The following is a 17,075-nucleotide window of genomic DNA, read 5'->3' as shown; positions in this document are numbered from 1 at the left end:
CGTCATTTACGTAAATTATCTTAAAAAGGTAGGATGAAATGGGCTCAACTCGGGGATATTTCTTTGACTTGTACCCCGACGCAAAACTGCTGTAACTCCAGAAGAAGATTTAGTGCAAAATACAAACATTGTCACCTTCTCATTTCACTTCCCTCGTGTCTGTTGAACTCCACACGCAAGTTTCCCGTTATTGACGGAGGAAATGAAGCACTCACCGAAGCGTTTCCTCATACTTATCACCGCCAACTCCAATCTCAATCAATGTTCCGATATCGTCTGAAAAACTGATATTAGTATTGTTGTGGGAAGAAGATGCCATGGGTTCAGTTTGGTTGTGTGACAAGATGACAGCGGTCAGTGCTGCTTGAGATTATTATTTTTTGTTTAGATGTGTGTTTATATTTACACCTGGGCTGCAGGAAACCTGACTAAAGATGGTGGGTGTCTGTCTGCAACACAAACAGAAAATAGATGGAGGTTACTGTCGTTCAAGCCTGTACATACTTTACCATTTACTATGAATTTAGACTAATGAGCTTGTCTAACAGGTATTTACCCCAACACATTAGGTTTGTCAGTAAATGTAGTGAATCTACTTGAAGCAGTTTTATGTTTTTCATACTCGCAGCTCACTAGTCACTTGTGGTGTTAAACTTATTGTAGATTTAAAATAAGGACAACATGTAGATAAGTTTTACACATTCTAATGGATGTGAATTGGAAGCTACTGCTAATAGATGGAGAGATGTGCCCCAGGAGTTTTCAGAAGCTCAGTGATGTCCTCTCCCACTAATGCGTTGATCCTGACTTGGCGCTCCTGTAATCACTCTTCTTCACCCTGATGTGCCTTTATGCTCACGGTCGGCTGCCAAGTAGCCGTAGCACGTATTGGAACACAAACACACCTTTCCCCACTTAACGGCATGTGTTGGTGGTTAATGAGCTTTTCTTTAATTTCTTTGTCCAACCAGCAGTGACAAACGGTTCGAGAGCAACTCAATTTCAACGGTTTGTGCTCCGTCTTCTGTTAATAGGTTTTCTCATGAGCACATCTATATTTATTCTAAGTGTAGGCATAAATATGTCAGGACGAGTATTTCCACTTGGCTTGTGACTCTGTGGCACTCGTATTGATTCTGCCGCTGTAGGGACAGATGTTTGGTCAATACCTCTCCCTTTTAATTACACACGCCTCACCGGCAATCCTTTCAGAGGACCCTTGTTTGTTTGAGCACGTTCAGGCTCCGTTACCTGGCCTGTGCCAGGAATGTTTGCTCTGTGGGGAACAGAGGTGCACTGACGGGGAAAGGTGGGATCGAATCCTGGAATTTAGAATGCTCACGTGTCCATGGTGCTGCCCAGCCACGGGACTCTTGAGTCCTGGTAATGTAAGACATCACTTTAGTTTGGAGCCTTTTTCTCACACAATATATATATATATATATATATATGATCACATTCATGGAACTTTTAATTATTCCCATATCTTTTAATAATAAGTCATTGTTCCAGCTCGACACCAGACATATACTGACCTTTGTCCAGTTGTGGAGATTCAAACTACTCTTTGAACGTCGAGCAACGTGTTCAAGCCTTTATTTTGTGCATCAAGTAAACACATTTTTGGGCAACCAAAAGGCTGCATGTGGCCAGCGGCTCATAGACGGCTCTGCATATCAACAGCTTCTCTTCTTGTTGTGGAAGTGTTTGAATTTCAGCCAGGTATAAACGGCCACATTCAGTCGTCTTACTACCTACCCCCCCCCCCCCCCCCCCCCCCGTGACAGAGCTGACTCTTCTCCGCTGCAGACGGCGCTGCTGCGTCACGACCAGCGTGTGAACAGGCCACAATGTTGGCTTTATTAATCCAACATCCACAGACGGGTGGCTCGGACTGAAGGCCCGAGAATTCCTGGAATTCGGGCCTGGTCTGATGCTTCTCCATCCAGACACCACCGTCACCACCGTCAGTGTGGGCTGATGTATCGCCGCATCACAGAGGGAAGAGAGAAAAGTTGGTTTAAAGACATTATAGACCTTTAGGTTGACCTGTATCATTATCTCCTAATTTCCTGCTGTTACCAATTGACCAGTAGCTCCGTCGGCAGGAAACGTTAGGTAATGTTGTGATTATATGCATGACAAAGCCTTTAATTACTTTGCTGCTACACACACACACACACACACACCTGTGGCTAATGCTTCCCCTTGGATTGCCTATTTGTGGTATGTGTCACTGAAATCCTTCACTAATGTGATAAGACTATCAGCAGCCTCAGATAAACTCTGTTTACAACAAGTGGAAATAGTTTTTATTGGGGTTTTGTTGTGCTCAAGGGCAAATCTGCTGCATTCTGTTATATCCACAGTCAACTCTGCAAACAACTGGTAAAAAAAAAAATTGATTTCCTAAATGTTGAGGTTCTTCTCTCCTTATGCAATACTCTTTCACTGGAGGTGTGTGTCTCATACGTCTCTGCTTCTCTCTTTGTAACGCAGGAGGAGAAATGCAGGAATCCTCCCCAGTTTGGAGGATTTGCTCTTCTACACAGTCGCTGAAGGTCAGGAGAAGATTCCTGCTCACAAGTTCCTCACAGTAAGTTCTTGAGATTCAACACAGCATGGCGCTCTGGTTTTATCTGTGTGTGTATGTATGTATGTACACTTACTAAAACTGCAATTTCCTTGGTGACCATATTGGAGCGTCTCTCACCTGTAGCTCCTGTGGTCTGGTCCAATGGACTGGTGGTGGGCTGGGGAGAGGCTCATAGAGGTGCAGGAGCCCCCCCATCAAGGCCCCATCTCATAACTTAAGCACTTAAAGGATCCGCTGCCAATGTCTTGGTGCCAAATACCACAGTTCACCTTCACATGCTCAGTGGAGCTCATGCTTCAACGGGTCGGGCCTGTTTTGGCAGTTTGACGGTCACCTCCTAAAGATAAAGCACGTGGTTGTAAAGTTATGGCTGATCAGCTGACGATAACACCTGAGCAGTAACCTTCAGAGACTGTAGATGTGGGAAGTGCAAATACTAAGTCACTATATCTTAAGTAGAATTTTCTGTCTTCTTCTCTTGGTTATGTTTAATTTTTTTCCACTAGGCTTCTCGAAGTGCCATTACTTTTCAATTTCAATTCGGTTTCACTGATATTGTTTGTTTGTATTATTTTTGCATCGTATGACATGATCATGTCATGGAACGTTGTATTCACATCAATTCACCAAATACATTAAATGAGCAAAGGTGTAAAAACTTCCTTTAACCAAGAAGAAAAAGTGCAACAGTTCACCTTGGAGTTATTTTTCTCTGCTGCGTTGGCTAGAATTAGGAAATGATCAAATTGGGGATGCACGATGATACCAGCACAACATGAAACGAAGCGTTTGTCCAATCAGGTGCAGCACTCCGAGCTACCGCGTAAAGAGTTTATCAGCTGGCTGAAAGTAGCACCGATAACTTTGATAATGGCAGCAGACTGAGAGCAGTCAAACATTCCTCGTCCATGGACTTGTCTTGATCAGATAAAGGATTTCCAGAAGTGTTCTCACGGTAGACACCGTTCTACTTTCACACTGCTTCATTTGTCCATATGTACTTGATAGTCTGAGTTGTTTCTCCTGTTGCAGGCACTTAAAGCCACTGGTCTCCGTACTGGAGATCCCAGACTGAAGGAGTGCATGGACACCCTCAAAGAAACCCTGAAGAACACCTCAGACGGTGTGACTCTGGACAGGCACTTGTTCAAAAAGTAAGTTGGGTTCCACTCTGCGTGTGACTGTTTGCATCAGTGGCACCTTATTTTATTTTCTCCCTCATATCCCAGTAATCTCTACTCACTTCAGCCTGGAAAGAAGCATTGTGTGTATTTTGATCCCAACAATAAGCAAATCTAAACGGGCCGTTTTCATTTGCTTATTGCACAAATACAAAATGCGGCCATCAAACATCATGACTCTCTTCACTTCTAAGTTACAGGACAAGGTGTATCAACGGTGTAGTTATGCAGCATTTCTCTGGTTTTCAATAAAACATAATAGATGATTAATGAAGCCGGTTGTTATACATACTTCACTTAAACTTATCAGAGAATTTTATTATTAGGGTTAGTGGAGTCAGCCGTTTGACCTCTGGGAAGTTTAGCTTTACGTATTAGTTTCCCTTCCCAGTCTTTTTGTTTTGCTAATCCTAAGAAATAATAGTTTACCGTCTGACACTCGAGTTCTATCGGATAGATTGATGCTGGATAAAGCGAGCGGCTGATCGGTATGTCGTGATGGAGCCTCTTCATCACACCCGTGTTTTCTACATTCTGTGGAAGCTTGTCAGACCTCACAGTTGCCAACTGGGTTGACAAGCTTTTCTCTCCAGGTTGCATGCAGTCATGATATTTTGAGCATGCTTATTTGTGGTCTGTCCATCAGGTGTGTCCAGAGCAACATTGTCCTGCTCACTCAGGCCTTCCGCAAGAAGTTCGTCATCCCAGACTTCCAGTCCTTCACCTCCCATATTGATGAGCTGTATGAGAATGCCAAAACTCTTACTGGAGGACAGGTGTGTCCTGAGATCCCCGACTCTTCTTTTTTTTTTCTCCCGCTGCATCATAAATTACTGCCGACTCATTCCCACGGGTGTGTTGTGTCCGTCTGCATCCAGGTGTAGTCAAAGGTGTAGATCAGGCTTATGAATGTGTTTCCACTACTTTGCTGTAGTGGGATAACCCCAGTGAAGAGCCAGCACCTATAGAACAGGAAGAATCCACCCTCGAACATGCTAAAAGTAACGCTGCGGTGTTTCCCGCCTTGGTGAGTTTAATGCAACTTTCACGTGTTGGTGAAAGATTTCTGCTTTGGGGAAGCCTTTAGAATCATTCCCATATTATCTCAATCTACTTTCTGATGTCAGGTCTCATTTTTTAACCTTTTATTCAATAGAGCTCTTCGCTTTCCAGCTAAATATCTTGTAATCCAACATTCTTAACTTTAGTAGGGGTCGTGTGAGAAACTTTATCATTTGATAATCACCAGAATTGTGTAAATTTGTCTCTAAGCTGTTGGTCTCATCTCTATTATCCATGAACTCACACCATGCTCGACAGACGCACTCGATCACGCCCAGTTTGTTGTCATTTTAATTTAATTTAGTAGTTCTGTCTAACTGATGGCACATTACTGAGATGAAATCATACTTTTTGGCTTTCAGTCATCTAATATCTTTTAAGCAGGCAGCAGCAACTCATTGGTGTATATAAAGATAAATATGCAGCGAACAGTCGGCACATCTTCAGAGCTATCTATAAGGAACATCCTGTAAAGATCTATTTCTCAAATAAAAAAATAAAAGTGTGATTCATTGAGAAACATGATCACATCGAGTGAATAGTGTGTATTGCTAACGTGCATCTTAGGACCATAGAACGTCTTTAAAAGGAAGTGGGACGGACCTTGTTAGTAGTTGTTTTTGTTTGTTGTGGAAAAATACTGTTGAATGCTGTCAAACTAGAAAGTTGAAGATATTCTGGAGAACTCAGAAAAGGTCATTTGCGTTGACTCAACTCAAACTAGAAGAGAAAACACTTTTTTGTAATTGAATTTAAAATGACGACACTTTAATACCAACTACTTGGGCTCTGCTCATAGTGAGTTCATACGTATAGAAGTGAAGCTGATCAATGGTCTTCATGCATTAATAATGATTACATGATTATTTATCTGCAGATTTCTTTCACGGGCTGACGAGCAACATTTTCCCTCATGTTGACTTTCTTGTTTTCTCAGTGAGATTTTGCAGATCATTTCTCAGGTTCTCATGACATGAACGCACCGAGAGCATGTGTCTGGTTCTTTCTAATTTGCGGCTGGTTGTCAGACGTTCCACTTCCATGATGCCACAGTCATCAGATTGAGATGTCTTTGAGCGGTGATGTTATAACATGCCGTACCGTGATTCAACACGACGCTCTCTGTGTTTTATCAGAAGAAATGAAGTGATTACTCAGTGCAGTAGCTTATAGACTTTAGAGGGAGTCCGCCTTAAGTCCCCATGTTCAAGGGTGGATTGCTCCTCTCCCCGTTGCGGATGCTGATTTGACCTCTGAGGCTGGTCTTTGTACGCTTGTCGGCTGTGTATGGCTTTTCCATTGAAGCCCGAGCCCCCGGCACACGTCAGCGGTGTAAGTTGAGCCGCCGCCGTTGTGCTGCCGACACACGCTCACCTGCCCCAATTCTCTTTCAGGTCGCTGACTACATTCCTCAACTGGCCAAATTCAGCCCCGACCTGTGGGCGGTCTCCCTGTGCACCGTCGACGGACAGAGGTGAGGGGAGAGAATGGAGTTGGTGGCCACGTTTCAGGACATCACTTGGTGTTTTTAAGCCGATGTTGTCTTTCCTGTTGTGAGCGTTCCAGTGTGAAATGACCTCCTCCTGCCTCAGGCTGTTTGAACAAGTACTGATACCCCTCCTGAGCTGCCAGAGAGAAATGCTAACAGGCCAGTTTATTGTTGATATTACCCAAAACAACCGTAAAATACTGCTCAAGGGATCTTCAGGGAAACTACCTGGTGGCATTGACCTTAAGCCTGGTAAAAGAGAGCAGCTAAATATCCAGTTAAAACAGCATTTATTGAAAAAGAAACTGAAGAAGTGGTGTTATGTGTCTAACTTGAAATCCCGTGTAATGACTAATCCTGAGATTGATCCCAGTATTTTAATGTGTTTGCTCGAATGGATGGAGGTCAGTGTGTTATCGTAGGGGTTGTGTAATGTCGCTCGGTGTTTTGGTCGGCTTCTTCTCTAATCAGCCGCCGTAAAATTCCATGAAACCGTGTTTGTGGAGCAGAAGAAGTGATAAAGATAACCTTGTTGTGTTTCTGTGCCGTTGTAACTTCAGTTTATGGTTTCCTGAGCGCTGCCTCACCGGGAAGCGTAAACCCCCTGTGTGTTCACGTCCACGTGTTTCTGGTCACAGACACAGCAGTTGCATTGCCTGCTTAGATAACGTGATATCTGTTGTCTGCCGCAGACACACTGTGGGAGACACCAAGGTCCCCTTCTGTTTGCAGTCGTGTGTGAAGCCCCTGAAGTACGCCGTCGCCGTTCACGACCACGGCACGGAGTACGTACACAGCTTCATCGGGAAGGAGCCCAGCGGCCTCCGATTCAATAAACTCTTCCTCAACGATGAAGGTGAGTTGTGTTTGTCTGCTTTACGTCTGTAGCTTGTTGTCTTATCAGCCCATAAACACAACGGCGTGTCACAGTGGGGCGTCCGATAAAGGACTGTGCCCTGCGCCGTCAACAGGGTGCAGGTTCCTGTTCTTGCACAACAAACCTGAAGATATTTAAATCACATCATTGTAGCTTTGGGTGAGAAAATACACAACCGGTCACACGCTGCTTTATGTCGTTGATTTGATATAAAAAGTCCTGCAGACACAAACCATGATGCAGAGGAAGGGCGGGATGTTGAGCCTCGGGGTCTTGAGGTCTCAAATAAGACCGACGTCAAGCTGCAGACTCTTAAATACAGTAAATCATATATAAGGCTCATATATCAATTAAATCTCTGCAGAAATCATATTGAAGCTATGTCACAGAAACTTCAATGTGATTTCCTCTTCGAAAGAATCCAGAGGAACTCAAAATTAAATTAATTTTTTACAGTGTACATGGAAAAATAGAGCCCAGTTTACTCACTCTACATTTTTGGCATTCTCCTCATAGACGGCTGCTGTTGGCAGCATTTCCCAATGAGCCAGGGATGTCTGAGGGGGCGAGGCCTGCCACTACATTCTTGTATAGTTGGTCATCAGTGCCTCGCTGTGGTGGGGCCGGGGGGGGGGGCTGAGTCAGATGTTAGTGTAAAGAGTTTCTCTTTGAACAGCACTGCAAAAATACTCAGAGTAGGCTCAAACTATTCGCCACATTCCGCGTGTGAAGACGTTTGACGGGAATAGTTAACGGAGTTGATCGGAGCTTCCTCTGTCATCAGGATCTCCCAGAGGCCATAAGAGAGGAAATGTGTGTGAGGCAGGCTGGTGTCCGTCGTAGAGAGGAATCCTTTATGTCATTAGAGTTTCCACAGTATTGCTTCATCCAAAGAGGAAGTAAACCAGCTTCAGTGCAGGGACGAATACCCGCATTACACAGCTTCACTTTTTTTTTTTCTTTCCCCCCCCCCCCCAGAGCTTTCTTTAGCGAAGGCTCCCTGTGTGGTTGCTATGCTTGCACTGGAGTGTTTGTGAGCCGTTTTGTGAACACAGACAACCGTACACCCCCCTCACATCTACTCACAGTGGATGTGATACTACTGCCAGGCTGAAAAAAACCCTGCAGACCAACACCAATGCTCTCCATAGTATTTGTAAAGCACACACTATTTAAAGAGTTTCTGCATAGGCAAACTACTTACACCTTCAGGGTCTTATGAGACATCAACAAGTACCTGCAGCACAAAGAAAGAAGCTCTAAATGTTTCTTTCAGACTTTGTTTTTAAGGTCATATCCAAGATATTAAAGGGTAGAGATCAGGGCTCTGTGGTCCAGTAGTCTTTACTCCACAACAAACTCATCCAACCGTGTATTTATGAGCGTTTAAACTGTTAATATTTGATCGAGGTTGGAAACTTTGTAGGTATTAGGTCAGCAGAACATCAGAGATTTTTATGCGTCTCGACGGTTGGTGACACCGATGTGAAGCTGTGTGTGGGTGACATGGAGCGTGAGAGAGGAAAGCAGCTGGTTGTAGGTCCTCCAGCAGTCTAAACCTCCAGCAGCTTCACGAGAACATGGACCAGGGCGGCCTGAAGCAGCCCCAGATGAAATATTTCATCAACTGTTTGTCAAAGAGAAAAAGTGAACTCTACAGGAGGTTGAGCTCCTAAAAGAGAAAAAAAAATATATATTTTATTAATGATGGCTTCATGTTACAGACGTTAAGCTCGGCCGGTTCTGTTAAAACCTTGTCCGTTATACTTGCAGTATATTAAAGCTAATTTTACCTCCTCCAACACTCCAGAACAATTTTTGTTTCTCAAATTTAAGCCCATGTAAAGATTTCCTAACTCGTCCGTCAGCCCTCAAACGGCGGCGTTTCTGTCGAGCCACGGCTTTGTTTATTTGTGATATCTTGAGTCGATGTGTACTCGGTGAGTACTTGGCGCCTGTTGTTTGATGTGTCTATAGACCGAGCTCTCATGCTCAGCGTTTGCCCTTTGATCATCTCGTCTAATGGAGCTCTCGTTGTCTTCCAGATAAGCCCCACAACCCCATGGTGAACGCCGGCGCTATTGTTTGTACTTCACTGATAAAGGTAAAAGCAGCCACACTTCTTCCCCCTGCCTCTCCATCTCTTTCTGTTTCTCTCTTGATGCGTTTACCTGTCTAGTCTTGAGTGTCACCTCCTGTAGACCTTGGCGAGAAAATACCCCGTAGGGCGGGTATCGCTGAGCTGCTTTATCAACCAGATAAACTGAAGGTTAATATTGGCAGCAGATAAGAGCCGCGACCATTAATAACCCGGTTGTGTTTGAACATGGCGAGACTCATATTTAACACCCTCATCGCATGCGTTACACCTAATCGGACCCTCGAGCCTCTGATTTCAGGTTGTAGACCTCTGCTGTGTTCAAACATTCACAACTCCGTGTCGCTAAGCCACTCCTCTTGTGTCCCGTCGACTTGTGCTAATCCTTCCTGAAGGCGAATCAGCCGCCTCTGTTCTCACACGACCAGATGAAAATAACTCCCGTCGGCAGTCGGGTCATAACGGGCGGCGTTGACCCGTTTCAATCCAGGACCCATCCAGCAGATCCAACCAGTTTTGGCCAGTTAAATGTGGCTCTGCTTCTATCTTTGTCCGTGGGTTTACACACTTAATCTGATCATAGCAGTTAATGATCAGTGTGACCTTTAATTCTTTAACCCCACCAAGAGCTCTTTGCCTAATTAGTGCTAGCAGTGAATCGACACACACGGAGGAGCTGATCACACTTTTCCTGTGATTCAGCTGTGTTGATTCAACTTTTTATGATTTTTCATACCTTTTTTTTTTTTTTTTTTTTTAACTGGTCAAATTCATGTTAATGTAAAGTATTTGCACAGATTTGCCCTTTAGTTTTTCCTCCCGAGCATTTAAACTGACTTGAGTGACTCCTGAAAACACTTGATGAGCTGGAGGTGCGCTTATTTAGTCTCTATTACTCTTGAAAACGACGCCAGCCAAAGAGCAAATTGATTTACAGGGAACTTTCTTTTCTAGGCGTTGTCAGAATAACTCCACCTCGTCTCTGTACGTGAAGGCATGTGGAAACACGAGATGTTTATGTGCGGGCCTCTTCACTGTCTACATCTTGTTGAAATCCCTTTTGAAAGCCATTTTCTAATTTTAAAAACGAGTACACACGGTCGTGTTCACATTATCGACAGTTTAATGACGATCTGTGTCAGAATCACGACGATCTTCCAGTCACGACACTGCATCAGGATGCAGGATCTATCAAATACAAATAAACCATCCAGATGGATCCACTGCATTATTAATAGTAAGCTTGTTTTTTAGGCCGTTACCACAATAAAGGGAATTCCTTTGCTTGGAAAAAAAAATAAAATCTGAATATGCAAAATACTACATGTGATCTCTGTGCTGATTTATTTGGTAAATGTTGTGATAAATACACGGTAAAGACGGCAGTTTAAAAGGCGAGTTCAACATAGTAGAAGCAGAGTTGTATCGGTCCCATGCTAATGTCCAGAGGCTGCAAAGCGACGTGTTCAAGCTATTTAAGACCTGACGGGATCGGACCGTCTTCGGCAGTTTTGAATTTTTCTGTTGCCCGTCAAATAGTTTCTCCCCGAGTTCTCAGCAGTCCTGTTCTCGGACGTAACCAGATTAACCTGAAATCATCTGGCAGCTCTAAACTGCCACAAAGTCGGTAACCAGCTGGTAGAATCGGTAAACGGCGATGCAGGTTCATCAGGATGCGATGCGCACCATAAATGGCTCATTGACTTGGTGTTTTCACATTATTCTGCTATCTAAATGTTTTCACTCCGTAACAACTCATGTAGTAACATGTTTATTCATATGGTGAATTGGAGCTCCCATTATTGGCTGAATAATTAATTAGTCAATGCTGATTATCAACTCACTATTACTCATTATGTTATTAGTTTGTAATAAGCACGGATCATTTCCACTATTTTGTGGTATTTTAAAATGTTTAGAGTTTACAGGAGAAAAATGGAGCAGTAGTTTTCAAAGTTTAAGGTGAGCCTCCCCTGCAGCAGCTGCACTTTTTCTACAGACTAGTAGTTATGCTTCTATTGGCTATGGATCCCAATAGATCCTTACATTTTATTATGCTAAAAGCATCAGGAACTCCAAAAATTCTGCCACGATTGACGATTGAAAGACGAAGCGTTTGAATCGTCTCTGAGGGCGCAGCTCATCTGATCACACTTTGAAAGCTGCTGCGATTAATGGTGATCAATAGTTGTAGCTGAAGGGAAACGAGCCGTTTTAAGCCGCTTTTCCCAGATCCACGTCTTCATCTGTACACAAAAGTGACATTTCCCCCCCAAGTTGTTGCACCATTTCTCCAAGCGCTGCTGCGTATGACATGACCGGTCGAGCTATCCTCGGATCATGATCTAGAGCGCCTGCACGCGCGTTTCCAGTCGGCCGTGTTGCTCGACGGTTTTTGATTTATGGTGTAGCCATTAGTTTCCAACGCCTCCCATCACCAGGCAAACCTGTTAAACTGAGCACAGACTCGCCTAAACACAAACCAAGAGGTGATTCACTCGCTGAGAAGATGATGTGTGTTTGTGTCTTCATCGGCTCACCAGTGTTTTTAATGTATGACTTTTGTTTTCTTTTTTTAAATGTATATCTATTCTCTAACGGAAGCACGGGTTGCAGAGGTAGCTTCGGGGGAAACTGAGACGGTTGTTGTTACGTGGTGCTTTGAAAGGCTACATGTTGTTGCTGTTTTTGTATGTTGCATATTTTCCAGACTTAGGAACTGTGGGAAATAATGACTGCTGCTGCAGGTCAAATGACGTTGGTAATTTTTTCTTCCTTTTCCATATCTATCTCCTCACTCCCCCCCCCCCCCCCCCCCCCGATCCTCCCCCTCTCCTTCTCTCTCTCTCTCTCTCTCTCTCTCTCTGTCTGTCTGTCTGTCTGTCTGTCTGTCCTCCGATCAGCTCTGTAGAAAACCCCCCATTTAGTGACTCTAACACCTCATTCAGTGTTGGCTTTCCTCACTTCGTGCCACCTAAAAAAAAATAATGTCAGAACGAGTACAGTTAAAATCATCGCAGACATAAACAGGATAGTGGACAAATGCTGCCGTGTATGTAATAGATTCAAAGTTTCCTCATTGCTGTGTTTTTCTTTGTCGGACAGCAGCACTCAGCTAAACGTACTGAGACACATCCTGCAAACTACTCTCAAAAGAAAGGCCATTCCTCTCTCCCCTTTTCCACACCTCCCCTCCCCTGCTTCCCCTCTGTCTCGGCTGACGGTCTCTCTACACTGATGGCACTCTTTGACCTACAGTAGCTGCACATCCTCAACACACACACACACACACCCACACACACGCCTGCATTATGGTAACTCATAATACAGCCTGTATGCACCCACATACTCTGTGCATGTCCTACTCTGTGCAAACATGCACATCCGACCTACAGTTTAACATGTGTATATCAGTCTTCACATGTTTAACGGCATTATTGACTCCAACGTGTACATTTGTACTCCCTCTCACTACAAACACTTCACTCTTTTTCACCCGTTTGCGAGCCAACTGCATCAATGATTTGGAATCTACCCCGTATTCTTCTTGACAAAGCTCATGTGACATTTTGTTTGGATTAGAAACATTAACACCTGCTAATTCAGTAGCGTTAATTTGTCAGTTGTACCATTTGTCATTTCAGTATTAAACCCTTTTGTGATGCCGTGTTTCCTCTCTGCACCGCGTCCCGGTAAAATAAAATGTGCTAACTGCTGGTTCTTCTCCTTCTCCTCGCAGCAAAGTGAGGGCACTGCGGAGAAGTTTGATTATGTGAGTACGAGTTGGAAACGCCGACCGCGTCTTGAAAAGAAATGTGACGCCGCGAACCGGGCTGGATCGTATTGTGACGCTCATCTTCTACTTTTTCCCCGCAGGTCATGAACTTTCTGAAAAATATGGCGGGAAATGAGTATGTGGGCTTCAGCAATGCCACGTAAGTCCCTCACAGCCTCCGGTATATAGATGGGAGCAGACTTATTCAGACACATTTGATTTTTGATATGATTTAACAAAGAAAAAAGTTGTTCAACCGGTTTATGTATAACAATCATGAACTATTTTCATACAGCCACGCCCCATTCCGGGGCCATTCGCAGCCCAATTTCATTCCGAATTGGTAAAATACTGCCATTATAACCTTTTGAAATTAAACTTGAAAGGTTTTCGTTGTTGTGGCGCAGAGTATTCATGATGAAAAGATCAATATTTCCACAAAACCAAACCACTGCTATGGAAGAGGATGACTACAGTCTCAGCATAAAGCCAATTTTAATGATGCAGAATACAGTGAAATGTCCAGAAAACTTCTCCTGTCGTTGTTTCATCGTGTATGTTTTTACAAACTCACCCTGAACGCATGGCTGTGAGCAACAGGATATATCTCGCTTTCTGCTGATATCTTCGCTCTGCTCTCGGGTTTATGTTCGCTACTCTTAAGGAATTGATAAAAAAAATCAGTTTTTACAAGTTGCAAAATGCTTTACAACGGAGTTAAATCTCCATCAAATACAACAATTTGTTAAAGTGTGGTAAGTTGAAACCGTAATAGCATGGATGGGCTACTTCACTCGTGAGTTTGACTTTTATTTGGCTTCTAAATGGTCAGAGGGTCGACTTTTCTCTGATCACGTCTCCCACAGAGGTTGTTTTTTAAAAATGTTTAAAAACAATGCGACTGACTTAAAGGAAATGACTTGTGTCTCTCAATTAAGTTTCACAATCTGTAGACATGAAGTCGATATTATTGATCTTAGAGTATATTTAGTAATTAGATTGATGGATGATTAATATGGATATCTAGTTAAAATGATGTTTTTCCTCCTAAAACCTGTAAAAACAAGATTTGATTTGTTGATGTTGACTTGCTCTACAGAATGGAGCCAGCGGCTGCATACGGCCCCACACACCAAGCCCATGTTAACCATGTTTAATATGGGAGAGTGGCTATGAACAGTGTTTACTCCTTTCAGCCCTGCCATGTTCAGACTTTCTCATTTTTGTGGGTCTGTTTATTTAGCAGGAATCCCTCAGCTGTGACTGCCCTGCTCTTTGTATAAACCATAGAAACCTCTCCCACATCCCAAACCAGCTTTTCCAGCTCTGTATATACAGTATATTCAGAGACACACCTCAATCTCTGTGCCGCTCTATCCATCAGGGAGCAGCTGTGAAAGTCTACAAACGCTCAATTCTGCTTCCTGTTGGCCGCTTTTGTTTTCAGCCTCCTTCTCTTTCTTCCCTTTACTTCCTGCTTATCCAGCACCACTTTAAAACACGTGCGCCTCACTGCCACGCACTTCTATAGCGGAACCAACATTCCTGCAGTCTTTTAAGTTCCCCGGGCTGCAACTGGGCGTCCGTGCTGCGTTGGAAAAGGTCGGCGCTCACGTGTGCGTGATTTATGACGACGCTGCACGCTAACGGTCGTTTCCAGGAAAAGGCCCCGGCGCTGGGGCTCATGTTGCACTGCCGTCACATGACTGAGTGAACGCTCTGGGTGTAACGTGCACATGAGGAGTGTGGTCAGTGACGACGTGTAAATAATGGGCGTGCTCTGCTCTTTGTGTGACAGATTCCAGTCGGAGCGTGAGTCAGGAGATAGGAACTTCGCCATCGGCTACTACCTAAAGGAAAAGAAGGTTCGTCCTCCAATGAGTCACACATCCGTTTCTCAGTTTATCTGTGAGCTTTGTTTATATTCCTCTGTGCTACTGACCTGATGATTAGAATAAAAAGAGGCGGGGAAGGGGTGGCTCTATCAAGAGAATAAATACAAGGTCGAACGCTTCAGTCTGCTGTCAAGAGCAAAATATCCAGACCAGAACCCAAATAGTCCTTGTAAAGGTATAATGAAGTTAAAGTTGGTAAACCTTGATATCCTTCATGCGTCCATATAGAAATAAAAGCAGAGAAATGGAGGTTTGTGTTCACATACCTCCTGAGAAAATGTTGAGCTCTCCCAGTTCCACCTCTATGAGCAACCTGAACACGGCAGAGGAGAAGTTTACCTGATGAGGCTGCTGCTTTGTAGAATAATAGAAACTATGGTCAAGTTAATAATCCTCAGTAGTCAGAGACTCTAAAACTCATCCTAATAAGGCGAAGCACCGCTTCATTCTTTACTAATGTAGCGAGCATAAACTTTATTCTGGTTCGACTGCAGTCATTAGATGCATTAACACGTTTCTGCTGTTTAATATCTGTTATATACAAACTTGATCGTTTCACTGTCCTTCTTTAAAAACACTTCCTCAGTCTGCATCTTAATACTTGTTAAAGAAACACTGCCATTAAAATCACATTGTTGACTCCACCTGATTATTATGATGTTTAATAAAACCTCCATTTAAAGATTGATGTGCTGTTATTCCTCTTCATGTCCAGGAGGTGAAACCGCTTCTGTTGAGTTATTTTTCCTAATCTTGCTGCTCTACTTCTCCTCATTCTACACAACCGAGTTAAATCACATTCACTGTGGCTTAAACTTCATATATAAACTTCCTCTGAAGCCATTTCATGGGAAACCTGTTCCAAGCTGGATTTACATTTTAGTAGTCAATCACTGTTTATATATAAAAAATAAAAAAAAAAGAACTACCAGAACGCAGAGAAACAGAACTTTGTTCCGTTTCTATCAGTGTGGCACACATTCTATAACAGGAGTTTCTCAGTGTAAGACCCAGTGGGTTTAGAGAACCGTCGGATACTGAGAGATGAAGTTATGTTAGGGAAGACGTCCTCAGTCACTCATTTCTATCTCTGTACTCAGAGTTAATCCTGGAGTTAGTTTACACATATTTTTAACAAGCTTATGTCCTCACCAACCTCAGCATGACTATTTTAATACACATCCCGTTCAGTGAGCGCAGCCCTTTGGTAACTCTAAATCTTGCAGTGTTTCTCTAGGATGGGGGGGGGGGGGGGTCTTTATTGATTTATTTTACTTATAGCACTGTATTAATCCTTACTACTTGAAGCATTTTGGCAACAACCAGTGCTGGTCAAATATTACTATATAACTATTACTATACAATCATAAAATAGAAATCATGTAAATTTAACAAAATAATAGGTTTAGCCCCCCACAAATACTCCAAAATTTTAAAAAATAGACCTTATATGATGCATTCTGATGCATTGTAAACTACAAAATACTGCATTGTGACATGTGATAAATCGTGGGGCCAGTTTGATATTACAGGAACCAAACATCAAACATGTTATGGAAGAAACCTACTTATTTAAAATCACATAACTGAACCAATATAAAGATATATACATATATACACGTGAATATGATATATACAAAGATGTATACAAAATAAAATGTTACTTCAGAAGCCACATAGTGTCCAGTTTCATCTTCAGGTGACAATTACTGGTAAAAACATTTATATAATAAACTTTTTAAATTTACACTTGAAAGTTTTGCTTTGTTGTGGCACAACGTGTGATTAAGGAAACAGTCATTTTCAGTACTTGTTGTGTGATCTAGACAATGATCTCAAAATAAAGTACATTTTAATGAAACATTCTGCTGCAAAATACAATAAAATATCAAAAAAACAACACGACAACCTATAAATCCTATATAAGCACCTTGCCTGGTGGTTTGTGGGGTTGGATTGGAGCCTTGAGCTCAGTTTTGGCCGTTGGGCCTTCATGTCTGACTGAAGTGAATCTTCACAGCAGCTCCGTCTGACCATGTGTCCGCTCTTACCGGGTTCCCTCGTCCGAAGTTCTACTGTACACATATATTTAGACGTCTTTG

At 43.0% G+C, this 17,075-nt stretch overlaps 1 protein-coding gene across 3 annotated transcripts in view; it reads left to right on the top strand.

Moving 5' to 3' along the window:
• Positions 1-17,075, top strand: part of glsb (glutaminase b) — a 41,078-nt gene that overhangs the window by 7,416 nt on the left and 16,587 nt on the right. For all 3 annotated transcript variants that reach the window (XM_080478715.1, XM_080478716.1, XM_080478717.1), the window contains exons 2-10: positions 2,500-2,596; positions 3,629-3,750; positions 4,424-4,553; positions 6,234-6,313; positions 7,021-7,184; positions 9,251-9,309; positions 13,043-13,075; positions 13,180-13,238; positions 14,877-14,943. In XM_080478715.1, the coding sequence (XP_080334841.1) occupies positions 2,500-2,596; positions 3,629-3,750; positions 4,424-4,553; positions 6,234-6,313; positions 7,021-7,184; positions 9,251-9,309; positions 13,043-13,075; positions 13,180-13,238; positions 14,877-14,943 (811 nt within the window). The remainder of the gene's footprint in view (positions 1-2,499; positions 2,597-3,628; positions 3,751-4,423; positions 4,554-6,233; positions 6,314-7,020; positions 7,185-9,250; positions 9,310-13,042; positions 13,076-13,179; positions 13,239-14,876; positions 14,944-17,075) is intronic.

Source organism: Lipophrys pholis (genome assembly GCF_963383615.2).
Source record: "Lipophrys pholis genome assembly, chromosome: 13".
Lineage (NCBI taxonomy): Eukaryota > Metazoa > Chordata > Actinopteri > Blenniiformes > Blenniidae > Lipophrys > Lipophrys pholis.
This window is presented reverse-complemented; position numbering and strand designations above follow the sequence as displayed.